The sequence below is a fragment of the Tinamus guttatus genome, unplaced genomic scaffold (genome assembly GCF_059628265.1).
Source record: "Tinamus guttatus ecotype Peru unplaced genomic scaffold, ASM5962826v1 Tinamus_guttatus_pri_ptg000116l, whole genome shotgun sequence".
NCBI classification, from domain to species: Eukaryota; Metazoa; Chordata; class Aves; order Tinamiformes; family Tinamidae; genus Tinamus; species Tinamus guttatus.
In genome coordinates this window covers 1,250,787-1,276,824 of record NW_028288650.1, presented here as the reverse complement: position 1 = coordinate 1,276,824, position 26,038 = coordinate 1,250,787, and the positions used below count along the sequence as shown (strand labels likewise).

Below are 26,038 nucleotides of genomic sequence, written 5' to 3'. Positions count from 1 at the left end.
ATGATGGTTCGCATCCCATCAGCACAACCCTTGAAATAGGCTGGTGGGGTTTTTGTTTCAATAACTATTCTTTCGCTTTTGCAGTCTCCTCAGCTGCTGTCACATGGGATAAGATATTAAGCCTTGTGTCAGCTGAGATTTCCAAGTAGGTGTAGCTGCTCTTGCTCATTTCCAAGAGGTTTAATACTAAAATTATGCTATAGTCTACTGAGATTCAGTGGGCAATTCATGAACCCTCGTTCAGTCACAAGGGAGGATTTGGTATAGCCAAATATACCAAGATAAAAATAAAGAAACCCTTCTGCAGAACCAGTCCAGAAAGCAGAAAAGTGATTTTTCTCCCTTTTTTTTCCCCCCCATTCAGTCTCTCCCATCAATGCATCTCTTCCTCCTGCCAGGTGTCTCGTGTACTGCATGGATCTTCCTCTGCAGAAAGATGCTCGAAGCACAGCCATAGTCTGCATGTGTTTGGTGGTTAATCCCAGTGCCGAGGCTCGACAACAGCAGAGCTTGGAAGCCGGGATGTAAACACTGCGAGGCAGAAACGCTACTTTGGGATTTAGTGCCTTGAAAATCCCCAAATCTGGCAGCTGCTGCGGGGCCCTGGTGTGTTGTCCCTGCAGGGAACTCCAGCGCCGCCCTCCTTGCTCTCGGGCTCTTTGTTGCAGGCTGCTCAGGTGTGGAGGAAAAGCAGTTTGCCAAAGGCTTTGGAATTGCCAAAGAATTTCCCATGTTCTAGTGAAACCTAGCAAGTATTTGAATTACTATTCATTAAGTGTTTTCCTCTTTTTTTTTTCTGTAGTTAATACACGGTGAAAAGAATTAATCTTTGTACGCAAATGTCAAGTGAAATAGAGCTGTGCTGTTGCTACCTTTTTAAGAAAAGGCTGCGAGTTGGGAGCGCAAGCTGGTTAAGTGATACGTGCAATTGTGAACATATAAACAGCAGTAGTTGTGGCTGCATTTATTATATGAACTGAAAAAAATTATATACTGAAATTATGTACTGAAAAAAATCAAGGCCACTTTTTGTGGAAAACGTTCTCAATCCCCCCTACTTTGGCTGTTACTGTAATAATTTGCAGTGCTAAGATAGAGTCCTTAATCTCTGCTTCTATCTAGGCCACAAAATTTTTTTTTGGTGATTTAGCGATTTGTACTTAAATATTTTATGTCAAATCTCGCTGCATTCTGCTTTTGAGGATAAGTGTTCATGGAGATGTTTGCTCTGTGGATGATGCTCCTAACAGCATTTCCCAAGCGGTGGCAACTGCTAACGGCAGCTGTGCAGGGAGTCAGCAAATCCAGAGGATGCTGCGATCCCAGAGAAGCCGCAAACTGGAAAAAAGCGACTTCAACAGGGGGACAGTGCTCATAGCTAGCAGTGACAACAGCACCTCCTTCCTCCCTCCCTTCCTTCCCTGTTTCAGAGCTGAAGAAGCTTCTCCAGAAGCCCTTGGAGCTGTTGTTGGAAGGTGGCTAAAGTACCTGACTTGAAAGTGTAGGTCATCAAGTGACTCCTTTTCTGTCGCACATCATCTGAGCACACAGGTGGCTGTGGGATAAGATGGACCTGGCTAATCTGAGGGGATTTTATGACAGCAAAGGGAGAACTACCAATTTAAAACTTGCAACAAACCAAGGCGATTGCATTATATCAGGTCAAGACATGTTTCGTGCTCCTCTGGCCTTTCAGCATGGGCAGAGAATATGATTATGTAGTAGTTAACAAGAGACCTGAACTGTTCCTAATAGATTCTTTGTAACTCCTGAAGTAAAATGTGAAATAGCAAAGTAGTTTGACGTTATTTACCAAAGATACAATTCTAAAATTCTAATATACTTTTTTCCTTTTGCAGATGTATGTTGATTTTGAAGTGAACAATGGAACCAGATATTATTCGAATGTACTCTTCATCCCCTCCACCACTAGACAACGGAGCTGATGATGATGATGAAGATGAATTTGGAGAATTTGGAGGGTTTGCTGGTGTGAGTCCTGCTGGTGTAGCTTTTGCTGATTTTGATGCAGCAGACTACAGCAATGCAAAGGAGGAGTTTATACCCACAAATCATTTTATCCCCCTTCATGATTATTCTGACAATGTAGCTGGCATTGCGACTTTCACCTCTGTGAAAAATGTTACAGATAAAGACTGTGTCTCAGAGCTTCCGAGTCTCCCTAAAGAACTTTCTGATATGTCAGCTACTAGTACCAGCAAAGAGAAATCTAAGCTGAGAACTTCAGGTACTGCTTTTGATAATAGTTTAGAAGGTGTAAAGGAAAGAGGGGAACAAAGAGAGAACATTGGGAATTTGGAGGGCTTTTTTTCTGATGCTGTTAGAACTGATACAGCAGTTGAGAGCCAAGATGAGCAACTAGATGCTTGTAATGGCGAGGAACTTCCATGTCTAGAGATTCTAACAAATGGATTTGCAGCCTTGGACCCTGCAAATCCTCAGGGAACAGAAGATCTAGACCGTGTCGGTGACTCAAAGGGACTAAAAACTGTTAGCACCTGCAGTACTGAGCTGAATTTGAACTCCATGCGTAGCTCAGGTGAAGACTTTGCAGATTTTTCTTCATTCTCCAACAAAAAAACAATCAACGTGGAAGGAACAGGGCCTGCAATAGGCAGTGTTAATGACAGAGACTCTTTAAGCATTCAGGAAAACAGCGTAATAAGCAGAGGAACCGAAAGAACAGAAAGGATGAGGTTCACGTCTAATAGGAATTACAAATATGAAAAAGAGGTTTATACTGAAGAGGCTGGCACCTCAGAAATGAGCTGTGAGCAGGGTCCTGCAGCACTGGAAGATGATGAATTCACAATTTCCAGTGCACCTCAAGCAACTGGAAGTTCAATATGCACTACTGAAAACGGGGAAAGCAACGAAAGGAGAAGACAGTGTGACCTAGAGAATGGCAGAGGTTTTTCTAGGCACAGTGGCTTTTCAGAAGCAGAGGACGAGAAAGTTGATACCATTGAGAGCCATGACCTTGTGGGGGAAAATCTGGGGGATTCTGAAGATGCTACAGATCGTGGGAGTGGTACTGAACTTGCAGCTTCCCATGATGCAGCTGATGATTTTGGTGATTTTGGCTCAGTTCGTGGTGCATCTCACACTTTTATCAATGCTCAAGAATCAGTAAATGCTCCAGCATTAGAAGGAACTTCTGAACAACCTGTGCATGTCTGTGAACCTCCTGATGATTTTGGTGACTTTAGGGATACAAGTACTGTTTGTCAGGAGCCAGCCAAGTTGGATCAAGCTGAATTAAATCAGACTGCTGGCACTTCAGAATGTGATGCTACCAGTGAAGTTTCTCACTTGGGCTTTCAGCATGCTGCTGAGATAGGAAATGGTAATGATGGTGAATTTGGAGACTTCGATTCGGTGCCAAAACCTCAGGAGGAGAGCGTTGCTCTTCAGGACTCCGACGACTTTGCAGACTTCAGCTGGGCAGGCTGTAACCAGCCCACGGGCTGGAATGCTTTTGCAGATGAGCAACAAGACAGCTGCTCTTGGGCTGCCTTTGGGGATGAGCAGCCTGGGGAATCCCATCACAGGAAGGAGACGTGGCAGTCGCATAGGACAGATGCAGCCGTGGGGATAGATGGTGGGGTCGCCCACGAGGCTGACAGTTCTGCTCCAGCAGCTTCCCAGGGAGCTACCAGGAGACACTCCCAAGAGCCTTCGATCCAGGTAAAGGTTTTCTTGGCTCTGTCCGCTCCGTACTGTTCTGCCCGTACAGCTTTTTCTGCTTCCTGCTCTTGTGTATGAACAATGTTTGGATAATCCTTGTTTGCCTTGTGGGAGAGTTTTATTTGGTGAGTGAGATGGGCTGGCATGAAATAGCAAGCTGTACTTGCATCTTTTACACTGTTATTTCCTGCAGGAAAATGGGCAGACTGTGCCCATGTTTGCTTCATGTGCTTCAGTTTGACATTATTTGTTCTCTTGTGAATGGAAGGAAAGGAGGGATCAGCCATCCCAAACGTTTTGGGGTTTGCATCGAGGTTTTCTTGCTCTTTTGGCCATAACTTCGTTCAACTTTGTGATCTGATGTTGCCTTTTGGTAAAATAATGGTGCGATTGGAAGCTGAAGTTGCTGTTTCCCAAAATGTAAAAATAAGCAGAATAAACAGATTCCTTGTAGCTGCTATTGTATCCAAACTGGAGCTTGGAGCAGGGTAAGATATAGGGTAACTTCTTTCCCCTATTCCCATAGTTTTCTGCCCTAGCAGCTAAGTGCACAACCATTCCTATTTACCAGGCGAAATTTTTACCAGTCATCTTCAGGATATGTGTCTGTTTTGGATGTGTGTATATCCACATTTAAAAATATGTGTATATGCATGTGTGCACATACAAAAATGTGTGTATATACATACATACATGTATTTAATATTACACTTTCAAAATCCAGGACAAAAAATGGAGTTTAAAATTCTCTTCAGTGCTTCTTTGTAATCATATCATTAGATATTGTGTGCCTGTGCAAGGCCTGGCTTATAAAAGCAGAACCTTCCTAGATTGTTTTGTCATTTTCTCGAGTCTGCTTGAACAAAAGATAATCCAAATTCCAATGAAAGGTCTTCGGTGATTTCTTACGAAGTCGTAGAGTGCTTTGGTTGGGTTGCAAGGCGCTTACTAAACTTCAGTATTTCTTTATTCCCTCTACTAATGCTCCCAGCAGCTGAGACTGCTCGGATATAGCACCAGGCCCTGCCCTTCTTCCTAGCACAGCAGCAGGACACGGACATACCCCAGTTAGCTGCAGAGGAAGTGGAGCTGGCTGAGTTCTCTCTGTTGCAATTCCTCGTCTTGCAACACTTAGTAACAAGCAACCCTTGGTCAGTTGCTACTTTTTTTTCCTTTAAGAAAATTGTAATTCCTAAAACAGTAAATGACACTTTTTCAGTACTTATTTTGCACTCAGTAAGTGCTAGAAGCTTGAAAGGATCTATTGTAATCTATTTATGTACTTTTTTGATGCTCCACATTTTATTCTTCAAGTAGTAATTCTGTTTACTCCACGGAGCCACAGTTTAGTAAACAGCAATTAGGAACACTGTCTGTGTTGGATTTTCTAGATGCTGAGATAAGTTGAATCAGCCTCAGCCAAGAAGCAGTCCTAATGCTTTGAATGCAATTTCTTAGGAAAATTAAACTTGACTTTTGATCATTTTTATTACTTTCACTTCAGAGGGTGTCATTGAGCTGAAAATTCGAAACACAGCACTCTAAAGTGTTTGCTGCTCTTTTATTTCCAATACATCAAAGTTGAGCTCTGGATTTATTTGAGGCAAAAGCAAGTATCTTTGCATGCAAAATGGAGCTAGAGAGGTAGGTGAACAAAAAGTCTTTATTGCTTGGGCCAAGGAGGGATAAGGAGCAGTAGATCCCTTGGGAAGAGGTGAGAAGCACTTGCTGTAGCAGCTCCAAGGGAGCAGGGTGTGCAGGAAAGGAATATACCCTGCATTAGACACTTGATAGAGGTGAAAGCCGAGAGCTCTGCGCAGGCCAGCAGGGCCCTGGGGCAGTTTAGCAGGTACCGTGTGCGCTTGCTCGGTGCCGTTGGCACTGCCCTCGTCCCTGTAATTGTTTGAAAAAATGGCAAGAAACCAAAATCACCTGTTTGTAATTCTTATCACTGCAGCTTCCGTGCAAGTATTGCAGAAATGATGTGTGCAGCAATTTTCATCCCCCTGGATGCGTGGTGAAAGGGAGGTTATTTAGCAGCAGTTCCTTTGCCAAGATCTTTGTATTTGTGTTTTTGTTTCCTTTGCTTGTGCATTTTGGATGCGCAAGAGGCAGCAACACTTTGTGCTTGTTGAATGTGGTTCTCATCATGAAGTGCATCTTAAGCAAATTGTTTTCAAGATTCTGGAATTGCTCTAATGATGATTTCAAACTTCAAAGACTTAATTTGAAGAAAATGTGTATTTGAGTAATCAATCCAGTTTTATTTACAAAGTACGGAAAATGGAAAAATAAGGTTGTTCTTGTGCCCTGTCTTTTCCCTTATGTAATAGTGTACAATACCAAAACGTTCACTGTGTAATTTCAATGTTTGTTTGGGTCTTAAAGACTCTCAGGATGCTGCTGGTGATTTGAAGTGCAGGATTTGCAATGCTGAGTGGAGGGAAAAGGGGTAGGGTGTGCAGGATTGAGTTAAAATCACTGGAAGTTTCTCATCCCTTTAAAAAGCATTCTGTATCAAAGACTGATGGACACGAGTATGCAGATATTAATACCATCATTACTATGTGATACTGTAATCTTTAAAACCTTTAACTGAAAGTATGTACTTGTTTCAGCATAGCTATAGGTTTGCGTTTGGTTTGCATGGAGGTTTTCATGAAAGCTGCTTTAGGCTGTGTGTGGTGCTGGATGGATCAGTTCTCTGGTCGGTCCTGGGTGAGCCCATCTGGTGCCATGTGCAATAATCCCAGTTATGTGAAGAGTAAGTTGTGTTTGTGTGGAACATAACACTTGGAGCAGAGCTTGTCCCGGGAGGCTCAACGAGCTCAGCTGGGAGGAGGAAGTTACTCTGCCTCATAGCAGATTACCAGTATATTAATGTGAAAAAGAAGAGAAACCGGAATTGCTGTGGTCCTGTGCCACGGACGTAGTGCCATCCTCTTGGAAAAAGGTCAGGATGACCATAAGGGCTTCAGCCTCCCTGCACGCTAAGATAAATTAAGACAGTGTTGGCTAAATTAAGTTCAGAGAGGCGGGTAGCAGCTTGCAGTGTAAATACACCCGTCTGCCAGGGTCCCGACACGAACGGGCGGTTAAAAGCAGCCCATAAAACTGCTGCGTTTCGGAGCAGGCCAGCTGAGGAGTCTCGCACCAGAAAATAGGTGAGTTATTCCGTGGTTGTGCTGGCGTTTCCGTTCGGCTCCTGCGGAATCTCGTGTTCCCTGCCTGGCGCACGGGAGCGTTTTGTTCCTCGAGGCCGGCTGGGACCCGACGGCAGCGGCTCCGCGTGGCCTGGGCTGCCTCACGCCGTATGGAGTCGCTTCCATTTAAAACAATGCACCTCCAGTCGCTCCTTTTCCTGCCTTCTTTCGTTGCTCTGCCGTCTTTTGGGAGCCTTCACTTATCTCCTGAGCCCTGTCTAGCCAATCACATCCATAGGGATTTTCCCATCTCTCCTAAATTATATCTAGCATCTTAATTCCTTCCTGTGCTCGCTCGTGCCTCCTTTCGCTTGTTCTTCTGTCAGCTAAGACTCGAATATCTAAGTGATAACCTGCCTTTCTCAGGAGGTGCCAGACAAAAGCCTCCCTTCTCCCAGGGGACTTTGAAGCAATGGTGGCATCAAGATGAGGTTGCAGCTACTGTGGCGGTGCTCGAAGTTGGTGGGGAGTTTTGTTGTCATTGTTATTTCATTAGGACAGATTCCCAAGGCTGGCTTTTAACCCCAGCAAAATTACAGCATCTTTCCTGCTAATCTATAACAAAGAGGGAATCTGGTAGGAATTGTTCTGAACTCTTATGCAAGTGCTCAGTTTGCAGGGGATAAAGATCCTTACTGTTTCTCAGCTTATACTTGTTTTTTATTAAGAATCTCTTGATGCTCTGACATTTATATGCCTTGTGGTAAGAGAAACTTTGTCTGAGCTATCTACTGTTTCCCATCTTTTATTTTTTATTATTTTGGACTCCCTATTTTCTTTAAAACAGCTAACATGTTTTCACACAAAAATATTTTTTCCCTTTGATATAGACAACATTGTTAAGTCGTCTGGAACGAATATTTGAAGTCTGTTTTCCTTCCGTAAACGTTCTTGAAGTGGAAGAAGAAATAAGTTCCTTGAATCATTTGTTGGAAGCATGTGAAAAGCCAATGAAAACTGAGGACACGTTAGCAAATAGCGGGTAAGAAGCACCGAACGCAGCAAACTTGAGATAAATTAAAAAGGTATCTTTGTTGAAAACTTCCATAGCAGAATTTCAAGATGACCTTCAGGTATCCTGAGCAACATGTACGAGTATTTCACATGGTCAGCAGCTTCCCATCTGCTTTAGTGTGATGTCTGTATGAATTGGTTAATTAGAATGTGGCTTCTTGCTTACTCTTGCTATAAATTGCAGTTTCTATTTGTGTGATGATGAAGTCTAACTGGGCCTTATTATGTCTGCTCTGGACATCCTTTTCCAATTATAAATCTGCAAAATAATTGTTCTGAGAACGCTGTGCAGTTTTAGCTCCCCTGAGTGCTACATTTGGACATAAGTTTAATTGGAATGCGTAGTATGTCACTCATAGTAAAAATGATTACAATATTTGTTCAAAGCTGCTAAGTTGTTGTTCTTATTAATAATTTGATTTATGATGGAATGTATAGGGAACTGATGGATGTGTGGAGAGAACTGCAGGATATCCACGATGCCTATGGACTGAGATACCAGTGGGGTGGCTCCCACAGCAACAAAAAGCTCTTGTGCTCCTTGGGAATCGACACAAGGAATATCGTGAGTCTGTCAATAAAACTTGTTTGCTATAGAATTGAGCTGCTTTAAATGCAGAACTGGGGCCGTGTGTCTTCGTGTGAATGCTTGTCTCTTAAAAGCATAGCTGCACTGAAAATGGGTTTTATCAGACTGTTTTATCATTTAATGTTTTGCGAGCCATGTTAATATGAAAGTTGCATTAGTTTCCATGCTATTGTGTTAAGTCTATTATTTTTATTCTCTGATACTAATCTTACACAAGTTTCACAAAACTTTGAAAAAATGTTGTTTCTTACACAATATGGCAGACCCTCTTAAGAAATCCTATTTTTCTTCTTTTTTAATTAGCTCTTTACAGGCAACAAGAAACAGCCTGTTATAGTCCCCATGTATGCAGCAGGCCTGGTAAGCTTTTCTTGTTTTTTCTGTTTTAATTACCATGACATTATATAGTGAAACATCTTAAATGACGTTAAGCACCAGATATGCTGAAATATGTCTGTATAAGTTTAGTTGTAGCTCAGGAAACAGCTGAAGTGCTAGAAGAGAATAATGAAAACTGTGTAATGGGTATTAATTTATTTTCAGTTTTAGAAAGTATTGACTCCCTCATTTAATAAAGCAGGCTAGCTAGCCCAGTCTTAGTTTGAGGCCTTTTTGAAAGGAAAAATGAATCAGAGTAGTAATGTATATGGACACAACTTCTTTTCACTGTTAAATGCAAGGTATAAATTTAAAAGTCAACTAAAATTGATTAAAGGTTTTTAAATTAGGAGATTGAATAGTTGTCAAAGATGTCCACAGACTCTAAGAATGAATCAGGACATGTCAGCAGCTGTGGGAAGGCCTCACATTAAAACCAGGTGCTTCAAAGGAAGCTTGAAGGAAATCCCAGTGAGACACTTGCAGGTTTCCATGGGAAGTGTGGGGAGTTTCCTCAGTGTCCAAGCTTTCTGCAGCTTTTTCCATGATTGACTGTTTATTGACTGTTGATTATATCCCAGTTATCCCTAGATCAAGAGGAGCATGGTAATGTTTTAGGGTGTTACTGGCCTATCGGTCTATTACGGACCAACATATACATGGCTGTGTGTCCATATCCAGGTCCCTGTGTGAACATACACAAGTTTTGCAGGGTTTCTGCCTGCCCCTCAAATCAAATGAAAATATTGCTGTAATAGCCAATTAATGCATGCAAGAAACGTGGCATGGACAGTTTGTTCCATTGCCCCGAGTGCTGTGCTGCTGCTCTTGTTATGCTGCTTCATGTGTTTCTCCTGCCCAAAAGAACTGATTTACTTAAATGCCACACTCCAAAGCATGGCATAGAAGAGTGCATCTTGGTGGCTAATTTCCTGAAATTATTTTAGAATATGCTGGTAACAAATCCTCTGTTCAGAGCATTGTTGTCAGTGCAGACTTTTCTCTCTACCTTCTTTCCAACCTTGCTTTTGTGCAGGAATACTGAAGATTTCTGACATATTTGATAACACTGTTTGGCTTTAAGCAGTTTGTTTAAATTTTAAAACATAGCTTTATTAGTCTCCCTGATGCTTTTTAATGCCTTTATTTCCATGGCAATGGTTACAGTTCTTGGTATCATTCTACAAACTGATGATTTGACTTGCCGCTTCTGAATTACCTAATTGTAGCAATGGAGTGAATGTACTTTTACCTTCCTCATGGGCCACTTGATACTCCTGCAACAGCCTGCACACAATTGGGAGGGGAAAATATCACCTTATCAAGTAACCATTTCCTCCAGCTTAAGTTACATTCTCGAGGGTTGAAAACAAGCTCCAGAGAAGAGCTTGGGTTTCTGCTACTGGCACTAAAGTGTTTCTAAGGCTTCATGAAAGCCTGAGGAACCAGGAGAGACCTTTGATTCTATTTTTCCCCCACAACTCCCATGTCTTGTCCCCCCACTCACTGAATATATCCCAGGAAGGAGTGATTACCCCCAAGCCCCTGTTTGGGGATTGTATTACCTGGTACTGTCTCTTCTCTGGTGTCTGCAGTTCTCTGTGTGTGTATATGCTATATATGTATGTGTGCACGTGTGTATGATTATTTTTTAGGGCATGTTAGAGCCTACCAAGGAACCTTTGAAACCCCTCTCTGCAGCAGAAAAAATAGCCTCGATAGGACAGACACCTCCTGTATCACCGGAGATGAGCACATGTACACCTGACCAGTTCCAGGTAAAAACCAAACAGAAAGAGGGAAAAAGAGAACGAGAGAAAGCAGGATGACTTGCCCCTTCCGTTGTATTGCAAAGGTACAGGTGCCATGTACAGAATGGGCTTGTGCACAGAGGAGAGGCGTTTGCTGTGTCGGGTGGAATCCCTGCTCGTGGACCTGCTCCTCAGGTGTGACTGAAGGGCAGTGCCCGTGCTGAGCCTGGAGCGCTGGAGACCTGCGCTTGCTAAGAGTCCTGATGATCCCTACTGCTCCAAAGCAAGTTGCTGTAAAAAACAGTGGCCCAGTGGTTTGCTTCTAAACCAGTTTAAAGTGTAACTTCAGAGTTGTCCTTCCCTTGCCTGAGGTTCTTCCATCTTCTTTTTTTTCCCCTAAAATTTATTAGGAAGCTATACTACCTTTTGGGAAGCCCCTCTACTATTGGTTTCCTGGATATGCCCCTAACTTCCTGGTCTGACAAAGCCATCTCAGTTCAATGGTTGTCCATATGAAAGCTTCCAAGCTGCCAGTCTGTGCTGCTGGCTGCCCCTGCCTACCTTTTTTTTCCAAAAAGACAAATGCTAAAATAAGTTTTGGTAGAGAGAGGTGTTGAGTACTAGCCAGTAAGAATGCCCAGAAGCACAGCTGCCCTTACGTGGATCCCGGCTGAGGAATGAGGAATGACTTCTCAGTTTCCTGGTCGCAGGGAAAAGGGAGGTGACATGCAGAGATTTAAAATACTGAGTAATAGAAATACAAAAGAGGGGGGAAAAACATCATCTGTAGTGATTTCTCCACTAAACTCTGATTTTTTTTTTTTTTTTTTTTTTTTTTTTGCGGGGATTTTTTTTTTCTTGCCAAGGATTTCATTGCATCAATTGGCTGTGGAGAAATCTCTTATCTGGGCCACTTAAGCTGCAAGCACAAGATTTGGGTTTTTTTTCCTGAAATAATGATTTTCCTCTTGAGAAAGTTAAGTTAGACAGATCTATCCCAGTAGCTGCTAGTACAAGGATGGCTTTTGTAGACTTGTTCTGTTCTGTACTTGAAGGTGGTGTCTCCAGGCTGCTTTGATCCATTCTATTATCCTGACAGGAGTGTGAGAGGGGATTTCTGTGTTTCTCTGTGCTCCTAATGGTAAGGCAGTAAACGGAATATAAAATAATGCCCCGACTGCCGTTTGCTTTGCCAAAGAGCACGGTGCCCAGAAGACTTGCAGCTCCTGAGTACGAGGGCCTGCGGGATGGATGGGATATGAGAGGGAATGACCACCCAGACAGGCGGCCTTTTGGCTCCAGCCCTTGGAGACGGGTCCCTTTTCCTTGGTTTCCCTCTATCTCGTGCCGTGGCCGCCTAGTTCGTGGCCTAATTTCCAGGAAGTGCGATTAAAATGCAGTCTAATGCACGTCAAAAAAAAAAAAAAAAGAGGCTGCTCTTGGGAGTTAATGATTGATTTCTCTTGACTTGGTGCTGGTCTCTGGTTAGGGTAGCCTCAATGCACACACCCTGCTCTCTGTGGCTGTGTTGTGAGCAGTTACCCAGATCGCTTTCTGCTCCTCCGGTCCTGGCATCTCCTGCCTATTCAGGACTGTCTTTCCCTTATAGATCTTGCTGTCAGCTCTGTCCCAGTATATAGAACAACTCGGGGCTCTCTTCTCTGCCAATAAGTTTGACAGAGGATGGAGGTCTCCAGAGACCCAGACCTTCCCAGCAGACAAATACTAGTAACTTTATTTTTTCTGCAGGTGCCTGTTACACCCCTTCCAGATGCATGTAAGCCCCTGATGTAGGAATCAGGTTATGGTAGAATATATACCTTACACTTTCTGGCTGTTAGGGACTGAACCTTAATTAAACCTCATGGGGTGAGGATTTCTAAAAACAACTTTAATTACATAAGGGGCCATCAGGACTCCTAACAATGGCAGATGCAAACTGCGGTAGTATTGGCAACCAGCCAAAGGCTCCATCATGGAATTGCCCTCCAGTTTTACATGTGGGAAGGATCCAAGAAGATATGTTGCTGTCTCGGCAGGGAGAGGGAAAGAATTGCAGGTAGGAATTGCAGAACTAGTTCTTCTGGCAAACGTGATAAGGTAGCTCAACGGTGGGGCCCGAGAAAAACACATTTCAGAACTCCTCTCATGTTGCCAAGCAGTGAAATATGTGAATTGCTTCTGTGTAAGCCTCTCAAAGTGCTCATTTCTCAGGCATATATATGGAATATATTTGGATTGCAAGCCATTTTTTTCTTTTTTCTTCCTCCAGCCTTAAGAAATGAAATACTCCTTTTTTTTTTTCTTTTTTTTTTTTCTTAGTTTAGTTTTTCTGGGTAATGATTGGCATGGAGATGAACATTTTAGTCTTTCGGATTAAAGGAGCTCTTACATAATAGCGTTCTAAAATTGTGTGAAAACATTTCTCACTTGTGTCAGAAAGTGAAATATGATGCAGGAAAATGAGCAGGCATTTTAGTTCCCTCTTTCTCACTTCCTCAGTGTTCTGAGTAGTACCCTGGCAGCTAAAAATGCCTTCCTTGTTTCCCTGCCATGTCCTATAGTGTAAAATGGAGGGAGCAGTGAAAGATTTGTTCTGATTCTACTAGATCAATCCCTTTTCCTTAAAATGCACTATTAAAATAGTGGTCATAAATGCAGTATCCCAACCTCTGAAAGATAAAAGGTTGCGAGCCCATATCCAGTGCATGTTTCCCTTGTGTGAGGCTTCAAGGCTGTGTTTGAATATCCCCATATAATTAGTTCTGTTAGGTCACCAGAAGCAGAAAGTGCTTCCTTTATTTTATTTCATTTTTTTCCTCTGCCTTTTCCTTTCATTTCATCTGCTTTAGTAAAGACCAGGGTTTGCAAACATCTTGCAATAGATTGGATCACGATTTCTTGCCATCTCCTCTCTTTATAATTTGTAGTGTTCGAAGTCAACAGAACGGCCTCACTCAACGGGGTGAAAAAACATTTACTGATTTGGAGTTATTTTTATTTTCCCCATTTGAAGAGGAGTTGAACACATCTTTTGCCCCTCTCCTTGGTGAATTTGAGAATGAACAGTCATTAAAGGGAAGATCTTGGCCAGTCATTACTGCCACCTTTTGCATGCAACTCTGTCGCTCTCATCAGTCCTAACTCAAAAATCTGCTGAGCCAAAAACATTGTGTTCCCCATTCCCGAGGATAGATGGGAAGCTGGTTTGACCTTGAGCTCTTTTTGCTCACCTAGAAAACTATTAAATTACCAGACTAGCCTCCTTGATTTTAATACATTTTGAGTATGACAAACTCTAAACAACCTGCTGATCGTAGTTGATCACTAGTTGATTGAATATAGCTTCCATGCCAGTAATGTTATTTTTCTACACAAGTCACTTCAGTGCCAATGGTTTCATTACCAAAACAAATGAAAAATGTCCCATCAACTCCTTAAGCCCATGGAGTGAGTACTGGTGTCCTTGTACTCCTCAGCAGCAGAAATATTTCCTGCTCTTTAAGTAGGAAAGATTTCTCTAGGCCTTTATTTTCCTTTCTATAAACATCTGTCACCTAGCAAAAGCCAAACCCAAACAGGTAACCCAGGTTTCTGCAGCCTTGATCATGAGGCTGAGTATTTTATTCAGTGCTTGATAGCTGCAACTTCTAAAAGTGAAGTCCATAGCCTGGCTTCCTATATGAGCAAGCAGGACGTACGTCTCGGCCTCTGGAGACCCGGCAGCCAGAGCGATGGCTTCTCAGGAATGTTGGGTTTTTGCTGTAAGAAGTGTGACTGTTCTGCTAGTTTCATCAAACTTGGGAAGCTGAAGGCAGGTCTTTATTTCACATTTTTGGTACTATTCAATTGGACAGTGGCCTGAGAATACAGGAGGACAGCACTCGCAAGCTGCTCTGTGCTTAAACATATATTCCTTTAAAATGGGGTCCCTGCTGCTTGTTTCATTTCTGTGTGTGTGCAAAAGGCTGAACCAGAGGAAGGGAAAAGGCAAGGATGGGCTCCCACGAGGAGTTTGTGTTTCCATGCCCATTTTATTCATTTTACTGATGGTTTGCAGGATTTTCTAGACAAGTTTGTAATAATTTGGCCCTTGCCTGTAAGAATTGTCTCTTAAAATCAGGAAAAAGACTTATGAGCTCTTTTGTGGTAAACAACTACTTCTGCATATAATCAGCTTCGAGTATGGATATGTAGATAAATTTCACTAAAAGCATTCTAGGATTGGCCTCTAAATTGTAAATACACAATTTAGTATATAAAATGCCTCATTGTCTATGAAAGAAATACTAGCTTTCAACTTTCAACTGTCTTGATATTTTTGTTGCCTTTTTTATCCAATTCATTTAATTTAGTTAATTTGCAATTCTTAAGTTAGAGATTACCTAATATGCACTGCTTGGAATTTAATGTGACGTTATATAATAGAACAAATCAACTTTGAGTCTTTAGCACATATTACAAAAATATTCCCCTCCTAAAGGCTTGGGGCTTGCTCATTCACTTGTGTCTTTTTTTTTTTTTTTCTTTTTAGTATTTTGTTACTAAGAATCTGTTGTTTGAACTGCTTTGCATTGTTGTAACTTGAACTGACTGTAAAATCTGATTTCTGACTTTTCAACTCTAGGAATCTCTACCACCTGTCCAGTTTGACTGGAGTAGCAGTGGCCTTACTAACCCTTTAGATGGTACGTCTCTCCGTAGAGCCTCTAGCACCAGAGCTAGAGATAAGAAAGCTACAAAGTTCAGACAAACATCTCTCTGCTGATTATTTTTTTAAATATATACGCACACACATATATATATATATATAAATATAAAAAAAATATTTCTTACTCCTAACTTTGGAAATTCAGGCTTTCTTTCTGATTAACTGTGCCCCTGTGTGAAGTATTATGTGGTCTTAAAAATACTAAGTATTATTTTTAGATTCCTAGCATATGCTAAAGTCACACAGCTGCAATATTAACACTTCATTATATATAACTGCAGATCATAATAAGTTTCTGATTAAATATGTATTTTAGATGGATCGATTTTACTACTTAAAGTGTTTTTCACCCATGAACTGTCTCTTTAGTCACCCTTTGAATGATGAACTCGTGTATAGTGGCTACTTCAAAGCACAATATTTTAACCAAAAACTGTTTGCAAAAGATACACTACTTGACCTGAAAGTTTTCAGATTTACAGATATTTTATATTTCCAAAATGTAACTTCATCTGTTACCACTTTCGCTTAACTCAGTTATAGCTAATGTATTAGCTCAGAGGTAGCTACAAGCTTATTTGTACCTGTAAGTGTATATAGTTACCCCATAAAAGATCTTGACCGATGTCTATTTTAATGGAGAAGTGTGTTTTACCACCACCTCCAGTCTCAGAAATATTAGCTTATGCAAAGGGAGGAAAACAAGTTTTGGAAACTTGTTTGCCAGCCTTGAGATGCGGAAGGGCAGTGACACCAGTAAGAGGAGGCTGCTGGCAGCACAATTCATAGGGTGCCAGGGGTGGGAAGCAGGCAAAAGCAAAGGGAATCTCCTCCCTGGTGTTGCTTTAGGGATGCTCAGAACCTGCAGGGTGGCCCGGTTTGGACAGCAATATCCTGGTGCTGAAGGAAAGCCTGGATGGACCCTTTTGCTGTTGTCTGGTGTCTGATTACTTCAGTCAAATCATCATGCTTTCTTTTTTAACAAACAACTTCTTTAAAAATGTATCTTGATTTGATTTCTGTTCTAGTGCTAAAGGGGAACAGTATACTCTGCCAGTGAGGAACTGGATGTAATAGTGGCATTTGTTACCATGTGTTTACATTGTTTTAAGATATCAGTAATGAATCACTCGAAGCTGATAAATGATACACATTAACTTTTTGGTTCTTCTCTATTTGGGGACCTGCTAAGTCTTCCTGGTGAAAGAATGACTTTCTATCTCAAGGAGGGGAGAAAAAAATCCATAATAATTACCAACTGACCTATATATTGTTTCCCTTTAACTGGTCACATCTTTCTCTCTGGGTCTTGCTGGTTCTCTTTCATTTTTAGATCGAAATAAATATTTCTATTTTCAAGTTACTAGTGTTGATTTCCTTGCTGCATTGTAAATGAGGAAATGTGCACTGGATTAAGTTGTTAACATTTTAGAAGGTACAAACTAATACTGTAAGCATTGTTTTCATGTCAATTTTTAAATTGTGTACTGAGTACTAATGATAACTTGCATGTTCAAGTGTGTGTCTTACCCCTCTTTACACATAAACCCCTCCCTTGGCTTACCTTCTATATGGCTGCCTACCAACACGGTCACTGAATTTCAAGCTAGTGGAGGTTCCACTCTTCTGAACCTTGATTTCTTTGGGCCCGTGGATGACAGTAGCTCTAGCAGCACCACCACAATCCCAGGTCAGCAGAGTGTTCAAACCACGACTGTAATACTCTAACAACTTACTAAAAGCATGAGCACATCACTTGACTTTCCTATAAACAAGGAGAATTTTTACATTGTGTTTCCTAAAATGTCTTTCTGCTGCCTTTTTCTTTTAATCTGTGTTCCGTTTTCCGATGTTTTGTATCAAGTGCCAAGTATTTAAAAGGTACTGTCAGCTCTGTATTGTCCCATGTTGAATGAATGGCTCTCAACGCTCTTGCAAATACGATGTTAAAACACTTGTTTCAAACGAGAAATTTCAGAAGTTCACGTTTTTAAGTACTTGAGAATAACTGGATAATGTGGAGGTGACTATTCTGAAAAAGACAAAAATGGAGATTGTCACTGCTTTTATTTAATAATTCTGTCATTTGTGTTATTTGGGAGTTGTGTGTGAATGTAAAGCTGTGACTGAACATTATCACAGTCCAGCTGGTATTTGCTGCTACAAGGAGGGGAGCCCAAATTCTTTGGGGAACTGCACACATTAGTGATACAGTGAAAAAAGTGTTTTAACAACATTCATAATAGAAAACAAGGATAGTTGCATGTTTGTGCAGCATTAGAAGTTTATGGATGTTAATTTTAAAACTAAAGCTCTTTTATCTGCAATTTACTCTTGAAAAGGAGATGAAAATACCCCTTTCTCCTTGCAGTCAAATGTGAAAGTCATTGAATTCATTTATCCTATGGTTTTGACATGCTTTGCGTATTCTGTGTGAGCTTGTGAAAACCTCCCCTCTGGATAAATTCTGCAGGAATTTCAGGGACTGTCTCCGGGATTAGTCCTGGTACTTGGGTTAAGTAGAGAAGAACCTTTTCAGAACGATGCCCGAGTACCATTGGGAAGCAATGACAGGACCTCACGGGAGCTTCCTCCTCGTTGTGATCTTAATTCAAGGGGGAAAGCAGATCTCTCCTAAAAGATAGGAAACCATCTTATTTATTGCAATTCTAGTTTAAGGAGAGAGGGGAAAAAAAAAAAAAAGCTTAATTTTTGAATTTGATGGCAAAAGGCAACTTTATGGCATTGCATCCCAAACGTACCCTTGTTTCACCCTTGAGAAGTGTCGTTGTCTGCTGCAAGATTGCAGCTTGCTGCGGAAGCGGTGGGTAGCGAAGGCGGATGCTGGAGTCTTCCAGGTGGATCCTAACATCCTTTGGGAAGTGTGCAAGTTCTCCCCCTGGCAGGAATTCCTCCCTTCCCTGTGTCCTGCTGCTGCTCACACTCAAAGCGATTGCTAAGAGATGCTCTGTTTTCCTTTTATTGCTCTTTTTCTTTGTGCCACCAAACACAGGTATAACCACCTTTTCTGGTATGCCATATAGTGCCTGTTTTTATGTTCCTAGTTTTTGGTTTTTTTCCTTTCTGACTTGTTTCTGGGAAAGTCATTTGTTCCTTGGCTTGCAGCTCGTGTGTCTGTGTGTGTGTTCAGGAGCTTGGTGTGGGGTTGGTTTTTGGCTAACTTTCCTCAAATATCTCATTAAGGTTTTGCAGTGCTTTCCTTAGCTATTCTCTGATCATTTGAATAAAATGGAGATTATGCAACTCTAATTAGAGCAAAGTGAACTTTTTAATTACTGTAATTGAAAGACAAATTTTGAGATCTTTTGGCTTCAAGAAGATGCGTTATCAGTAGGAGAAGCTTGTTCTTTTTCTGAAGACCTTAGTTTTACTTGTTCTGGATCTCTACTGTATTCTTCACAGTCTGATCTTATCAGGAGCCAAAATAACCTTTGTAAACGATTGGATTCGAAGCCATTAGCAGGGAGTGGCTCAGTTCCCAGATGTTCTCACAGACTTAGCATCTTGTTTTATTTTTTGTGTTGCTAATTTAGCCGAGTTAAATGTAGCTGAGCTAAGGGTATCTCTAAGAGAACTGTAAATTGAGCAGTGACACAAATCACACTCCAGTGAAAATGAATTCAGGATCTTAAATATGCCTATTGGAATGATGTAACTTGTAAGGTTGCACTTTGTGGTTTGTTGCAGAGTTGCATGTCAAAGGGTTCCTTGTTTCAATTAGTTTTACAATATGTACCTTAATGGGATTTCACAGGCTTCTTTCTGCAAGTCAAAGTGTACTTCTTCCAGTCTTCCTCTCCCTGTTTGAAAGCGGATATTCTGTGGAATAGCTGGGCTTCTTTCCTATTTCCAAGTTCTGTAAACATCTGATAATGCTAAAAATATAATATACTGGTCTCGGCACATGTGGATGTGTTGAACTTGTTTAGGATGCAGGAGTCTTACAGGAGTCTGTAATCTTTGGGTACAAAGATTTGAAGGTGTTTTTGAAGAATATCTGAAATTGTGGATGAAGTATACGTGAACTTCACTTAATGCCATGAAGCAGCTGGAATTGCAGCTAGAGAAACATCACCCATTTAAAGTGCTGCAGAGGAACGAGATGTGTTTTGAGTGGCTTTCCTCTGTTATATGTGTTAAACTTTCTAATTTCTAGATGCTAAAAAAATAGATAAAATACCTAGAAATTGTAGAGCTAATGTGCTTCCTACTGCAATACAGTGCTTGATCTTAAACAGGCAGCATTTCACCTATATCTCTGATTTTCTGGTGAAGTTTCCATTGTCTGCATTTTTTGGCATAATTTTGCTGCTAAAATCTGAAATTCATTTGCAAATTAAACAATGTCAGAATTCAGTATCTGACCTAAGACACCAGAAACCAAGAACTAAAGGCTGAAACATCCAGATAGCTGGTGCTCTAAGTATTTGAGAGATGAAAAGGGAGCAGAGACCAAACGTTTTGGTAGCATTTTAAATATTATGTAACTTCTTAAATGCCCTTCCACCTGTATGTGTTATAAACACAGATCGTTTCTCACCTTGGAGAAACTGTTAAGAGAACATCTTACACAAAGCAAGATATTAAACTCATTAAAAGGCATGCCAGGGTAGTGTATAATTTTCCATTAAAGAGCCAGCCACTCTTGACATGCAGCTGTTGGAACAGAAACAGTTGGGTCAAAACTAATTCAAGCGATCAGTTTTGCACAGCTGACACTTAGGAGTAACCAAATGTTTTAATATTTGCTCTTAGGCCGAGTCTTAACCCAGTGTCTGTGTTTTGTTTGAGGTGCAGCTCTAAAAGCTGCTGTGAAAAGGGTGGGGAGAGGACTTTGTTTTCCAAACACAGACCTGTCCCGTCATGTTCTCTTCCCACCTATCTTGAAATTTAAAAACGATTCAGATGTTTACAGAAAACAGTGTGTAGCGAGTTGGTCTGTGGCTGCTGATGAGCGTGTCTGTCCCCAGCCATTGCTGACTGTTCCCTTGTACTCCCAGGTGTGGATCCAGAGCTGTACGAATTGACCACCTCAAAACTGGAAACTGCCATCACGAGCAGCCGAGTGACGGACGCGTTTGCGAGACTCATGTCCACTGTGGAGAAGGCGAGCACATCCGCAAGGTACAGGGCTTGCTTTGCTTTGAATGCTAGAAAGAGCATTAAGAAATGGGGGACACCTGGGTGCACCTTTTGGCTTGCAAGTTCTTGAAAAATGTTTGTGTTTGATATGTGTATGCAAGTTGCGTGTTGCGAAGGGTGTTCAAGGCTCTCTGGTTCTGATTTCAAACTATTCTCCAACTGTAAAATAAGCTGGGAAGCAGTTCCTTGGGTGACAATAAAAACCAGTGTGACACAAGCCTAAAAGCTAGAGGCAAGGGCTGAATTGGAGACCTTCTAAAGGGGAGGAGAGGGGCAAAAGAGGGGGAAAAAGGGGTTTTGAGAGTAGAAGTTTGAGTTAAACTGAATGCAGCTCAAGCTCCTAAGACTTTGACACAAGACCCTTTGGATTTCCTGAACTTAATTTATAGATATAAAGGTTGCACGAGAGGTTGCACGAGTCCAATGGCAGGCAGAGACTTCTGAAAAGCAACACTTGTCCCTTTCCATGTAGTCCAGGTGCCTGGCAGGATTCCTGTAGAACTCGAGCCATTTCGTAAGCAATAAATGTGGAGTTGGTCTGGTTGGCCTGGGTTCTGCTTCATGGATAGCTGAATGTTTCCAAATGTATTCGATCCTTTTAAACGAAGCATACGTTCCTGTGCAGCATAGCATGGTGGAAGAGAACTGCAGAGCACGCGTGATCGGGGCTGCTCAGCTCTCTCAAGAGCTAAAACTAGAATTTGCAGGAGCTCTTTTAAAACATGGGCTTTCTCCGGGACAGTTCCATGGCCGGCCTTCCAGCAGTGCGAATGTTCCAAGTTAGTCCCAAATAAAATGCCAGGCTGTGAAATTTCACCTGAGAACCAGTAGAGGGAACTCCACACCTCAAGGCAGTCTTGGTTTCTTGGCTTTTCCCCGGGGATTTTGCCATCCGGAGCATTGCTGAAGCCTTACGTTCTCCGAGAAGGCACCAGTGAGGACGTTTGACTTTTGCTAATCAAAAAGCATAGTTGCACTTGATTTTTTTTTTTTATTCTATCTGTGTCTAATTAAAGAGTAACTACAAATTCACAGGAGGCCATAGAAAATAGAAATACCGATTTCCTTCATGTCAGTTCACAGCTTTGTGCCTGCCTCCTTGGCCGTTGAGAAGTCTTAGCTTGTGTTTTATTTACAAATGAGCAGTCTGCTTTGCTCAAGAGAGTGTTCGCTTTTCCTGAATGGGTGTTTTAGTGAAGAGAGAAAAAAAAGTCCATTTTTCTGTTTTTCTAGATAGAAACCGTACTCAGCAGTAGGGCCAAATACCTTTACCAGAACTATGCATGTATTCTTTTGTAGTGAACTGGAGCTTTTAAAATAGAAGTAACTCGATACAGCCAACTCCTCAGCTGGCACTGGCGTGCCAGCCTGGAAGTGCAGATTATTAACATCCCTAATGACGGATCAGGGCGTCATGTAGCTAGTGGCTTTGCTGCAATTGCCTTCAGACGATTCCTTGGTTGTGTGCAACTCATCTGAACTCAGGATTGAATCCCTGAGGGTGACGTTTCCAATGAAAATGCTGTTCCGGTGCAGGATGCCATGAGAAGAGCCCTCTCTGTGTGAACCAGCTCTGTCTTTTGCTCACAGACTGTTAAGTGGCAGCTGAAAGGCAAAGGCTGGGGGAGAAGGGCAAGAAAACTCACCAAATTTCCCAGCTTGGGTGTGAAACCTTCGAGGCAGCAGTGAATGGTGCAGCTCAGTGGTCCAGCCTAGCGCTCACTCGACTCTGCAGCCTTGCCTAATTCTTCAGAACTGGCCGAGATCAAAGTTTATCTGCTTCCCCCGTGAAGAAAAAGCAGAGTGCTGATCCATTTCCAAGATACTGCTGAAAACCTGCTTTGAGCTGGAAATATTCCTTGTGGGCAGTGTTGGCTGGGCTGGAGCAGACTAACCCTTAATTAGTATGTTCTGTTATTTATTTATTTTAACTTGGAGTGCGTATCTGTAATCAGCTCACAGCTTTTAGAGCCTGGCTCTTTTTTTTGGTACCCTTTGCAAACTTAGGAGATCGCCCAAGTCCTGAAAGTTTGAGTGCCCCAGGAAAAGGCTGGAATATAAACAGGAGCAGATGGGTGTCGAGGCAGTCTGTATTTCTTGCTAGGTGTTCTCCCAGCAACGTCCCTGCCCGTCAGCCTGGCTCCCGTCGTGCAGGTCGGTGTACGCGTGCTTTCCAAAGGGACACCCGTGCCAGCAGCTAGAGGGATTGGCAGAGCTGCTGGGGGAAAGATATTCCCATGCTGGAGCAGCCTGGGAGGAAACATCACGGGGCAGAAGTGCTGCCCGGAGCCCGAGGCTTCTGCGGGAGGCAGTGCCAGGACGTGGAGGAGGCAGGAGCCTGTTTGGAGCCGGGAGCAGGTCCCTGCATGTTTCAGGAATTCAAGGCCTGTTTCCAGACAGGGGAGGCTCAGCTGCCGCTTGCACTCCACTCTTGTGTCACCTCTGGAGGTAGAAAACAAGAGTTCATGAGCAGGAGGCACCCTGCAAGGGCTCTCCTGGACCAGGCTTCAGCCAGAGATGCTCTAGGCTGTGGGAACACCTTTAGCAAGATTGGGCACTGGAATTAATGCATTTCAGACGGTTATTTCTCTCATTTCCAGCAAAATGGCCTTCATCTCCCCACACATTAGGCAGCTTGAGGGCACCTCAAGAGTAAAAACAGCTCGGGGTGACGATAACGCTTTGCCAGACCAGTGAGCAGTTCTTCAGGGTCAGCGTGGCAGCACTTGCTGCCAAGGGTGCCGGCTGTTCCCTTCTCCAGGACGGACACGTGCAGTGTCCCGCTGGTTTCTTCCGCGGGATCCTGCGGCTCCGTGCGGAGCGGCGGCGGCCTGGGCCGGTCCCGTCCCCTCTCGCCCTGCTCTCGCAGCTCTGGGGCTCGTTCCCAAGCGGTCGTATCCGCAGCGCGGCCGCAGCTCAAGAATTTCTGCTGCGTGGAGCAGTGACGCACGGAGCCGGGGAGGAAGAGGCCTATAAATAGCGAGGAGCTGCAGAACCCATCTTGCTGCCTGGTGACAATGGCAGGAACTCCTTTTAACGCCGTCTCCCAGCCGGCCCTTTCCTTTGGCCTGCTCCTGTGTGGGCTCGGACTGCAGGTCCTTGGCCACCAGGAGTCTGTGTTTTTTAGAGGCTCGGGGTGAGTGGCTGCTTTGGTGGCACCAGGTCGCGGTCACGCAGCGGCGGCGACAACGGCGTGTCGGGAGACAGTCCTCTTGGAGAGCACACAGCGCTGCCTCTGGAGCTGGGGGGAAGGAGGCACACGCTGGCTCTGCTGCTTCCTTCAGTGAATCCAGCACACGGCTTTGTTTATCCGCCAGAATTTGGTCATCCGCCTAGTCGGTGGCTCATGAAATTCCCCTGCAGCGGCGAAAGGAAAATACCGCCATCCTCGTGGAGAAAGGCAGGCCGCCTCGTCCAGAGACCTTTCAGCAGCAGCAAGCAAAAAGGGATAGCTCAGTGTCAGCACAACGACCAGGGAGCTTGGAATCTTCCCTGTATGGTTTTTTTTTCCCCCTTTTTCTTTCTTTCTTTCTCCCCAGCCAGGGAATTCTGAGGCTGCTGCTGAAGCCAAGCACATGGCCCCTTGCTTTGCCCCAGTTCCTGCCCAGCTAAGGGAGCAATCCTGGTGGAATCTGACCCAGCTTCGTGCTGCCGGACGTGGCCGGGGTGGTGGTTACCCTGGCGTGGGCTCCCTTTAAAGCCTGCGACCGAGACAAGAAAGAGGAGGTTTCTAAAGTGTCTTAGAACGAGGCAGTTTAGTTGGTCATGGCCTTTTGTCTCAGCTTTTTGCCCCCAAAATGGGGAGCTGCTTCAGCTAGGTTTGTAATGTCATTGCAGACAGTAGCAGGTGCCTCCTTGGAACTGGGATAACGGGTGGAATAATCAGTTTTTCCAGTGGTCTTCAAGATGAGCTCTGAGTGTGGAAAGTGTGGCTATTTGGGGGTCTTTGGTGAGACTCCATTTTATTTAAGTCTAGGCCTAGTCGTGCAGTGCAAGGGACAGGCCGTGCAGCCGTCTGCAGCCGTTGTGTTCAGCAGTTCCCATAAAGGATGCTAAAGGAAAAGCAAACAGGGATTCCAGGTGTGTTTGGCCACCCATGCTGCACTTCCGAGCAAATAACCACAAATCATGAGCCCTTTTTTTGCTGATGATGAAACCTAAGGGAAAAGAAGATTTTATCGATGAAGGTGTAGAGCAGTATCATATATAATCTAAGTAAGTTGTGTCAGAAATGCAATTGAAGTACCTTGTCTTTTATTTTAAAGGTATTATATTAGACACTTAATGTCCTTTGAAGGTGTTTCATGCTATATGGAAAGAATGTAAAGGACTTGGGTATTTTAAAATGAATCCTTCTGTTGTCTTGCTCTCTGAGTGAGTAGTCCCAGAATGGGAGGCTGGAGTGAGGGGTGGGATCTGCGTAGGAACATGGGAAATCACTTTTCCTCATTGTTGAGGAAATCTCCTTTCCCTCGTTGCAACAATATTGAGGAGCAGTTTGCTGATTTTCTGTGCTAACATTTTGTCAGTAGGCAGGTAGGTCCTATAAGGTTGGAACAGCTTCAAATAACAAACACAAAAGTGCCTGACAGTGGGAGCTAAACTGGCAGCGTCCTCCTCCCATCGGTGATCCAAAGGATACCAGCCAGGGGATTAATGCACTTTTTTCTTCTCTTCTCAACAGGAAGCCTAAAAAGGAAGAACATCTTAGTGAAGAGGCTGCCAAGGTGATTTCTAGCCTTCCTGACTTAACTTTCATGCATGCCAAGGTGTTGATGTTCCCAGCCACATTAACACCTTCAACAAGCTGCCAAGAAAAGGTAGACTAAAGTGATGCGAATTGGACATTTTCTATTGATTTCTTTCTTTCTTCCCTCCGTGGGTCATAAAAAGCAATCTTGCTTTAATTTAAAAAAAAAAAAAAATTCAAGTTCAGCTGATTTGTTGGTAAGCAGCACTAGAAAGGTATACATAGTAATGTATATTTATTTACATACTGGAGTCCTAAATTTATATTAGAGAAAAATGTAAATAATTGGGGGTGAATCTTTTTGAAGATCTATTCTTTTTGTTGTGCTGGGGTGTATACATTTCTGTCTTTGTGAAATACACTGGTGGTGTCCTTCTTACAAAACTTTAAAAAGTTTAAAAAAAAAGAAAAAAAATCCTAAGAAACACATAATGAAAACTTCAGTCTTCACAGCCTGTGAAGTCCCCTTTAAAGGTTTTCAGGTTGCATCGAGCCTATTTCTTTCTTGCATATATTAAAACATTTTTTGCTGCAGAAAAAAAAAAGGAAAAAAGTTACATTGTTCCTTTGTGGATTTTCAGTTGTTTCCTTAAAATCCAGTAATCCTTCTGTTCTACCTTAAGGGGTGTGTGTTCATTTTGGTTTTTCCCCTGTCCTCCTCGCCCTGCCTCCCACTCCACGTGGTTGGTTGCTGGTTTTTATGTTGCTAAACGTGAGCAGTGTGGCGCTCGCTGCAGCCTGTGCAAAGGTGTGTTGTTGGGAACTGCTTGT

The 26,038-nt window shown here is 42.8% G+C and overlaps 1 protein-coding gene across 2 annotated transcripts in view; it reads left to right on the top strand.

The window, feature by feature from the left end:
- AFTPH (aftiphilin) overlaps positions 1-25,749 on the top strand; it is a 32,594-nt gene extending 6,845 nt beyond the window's left edge. Inside the window, exons 2-10 of one of the 2 annotated variants that reach the window (XM_088521264.1) lie at positions 1,860-3,714; positions 7,742-7,893; positions 8,364-8,490; positions 8,818-8,874; positions 10,548-10,670; positions 15,271-15,331; positions 16,961-17,044; positions 20,376-20,499; positions 25,202-25,749. In XM_088521264.1, coding sequence (XP_088377390.1) covers positions 1,885-3,714; positions 7,742-7,893; positions 8,364-8,490; positions 8,818-8,874; positions 10,548-10,670; positions 15,271-15,331; positions 16,961-17,044; positions 20,376-20,499; positions 25,202-25,346 — 2,703 coding nt within the window. In that variant the 5' untranslated portion in view covers positions 1,860-1,884 and the 3' untranslated portion in view covers positions 25,347-25,749. The remainder of the gene's footprint in view (positions 1-1,859; positions 3,715-7,741; positions 7,894-8,363; positions 8,491-8,817; positions 8,875-10,547; positions 10,671-15,270; positions 15,332-16,960; positions 17,045-20,375; positions 20,500-25,201) is intronic. The other variant, XM_088521265.1, reaches the window with a different exon arrangement.
- Positions 25,750-26,038: the final 289 nt, after the last annotated feature.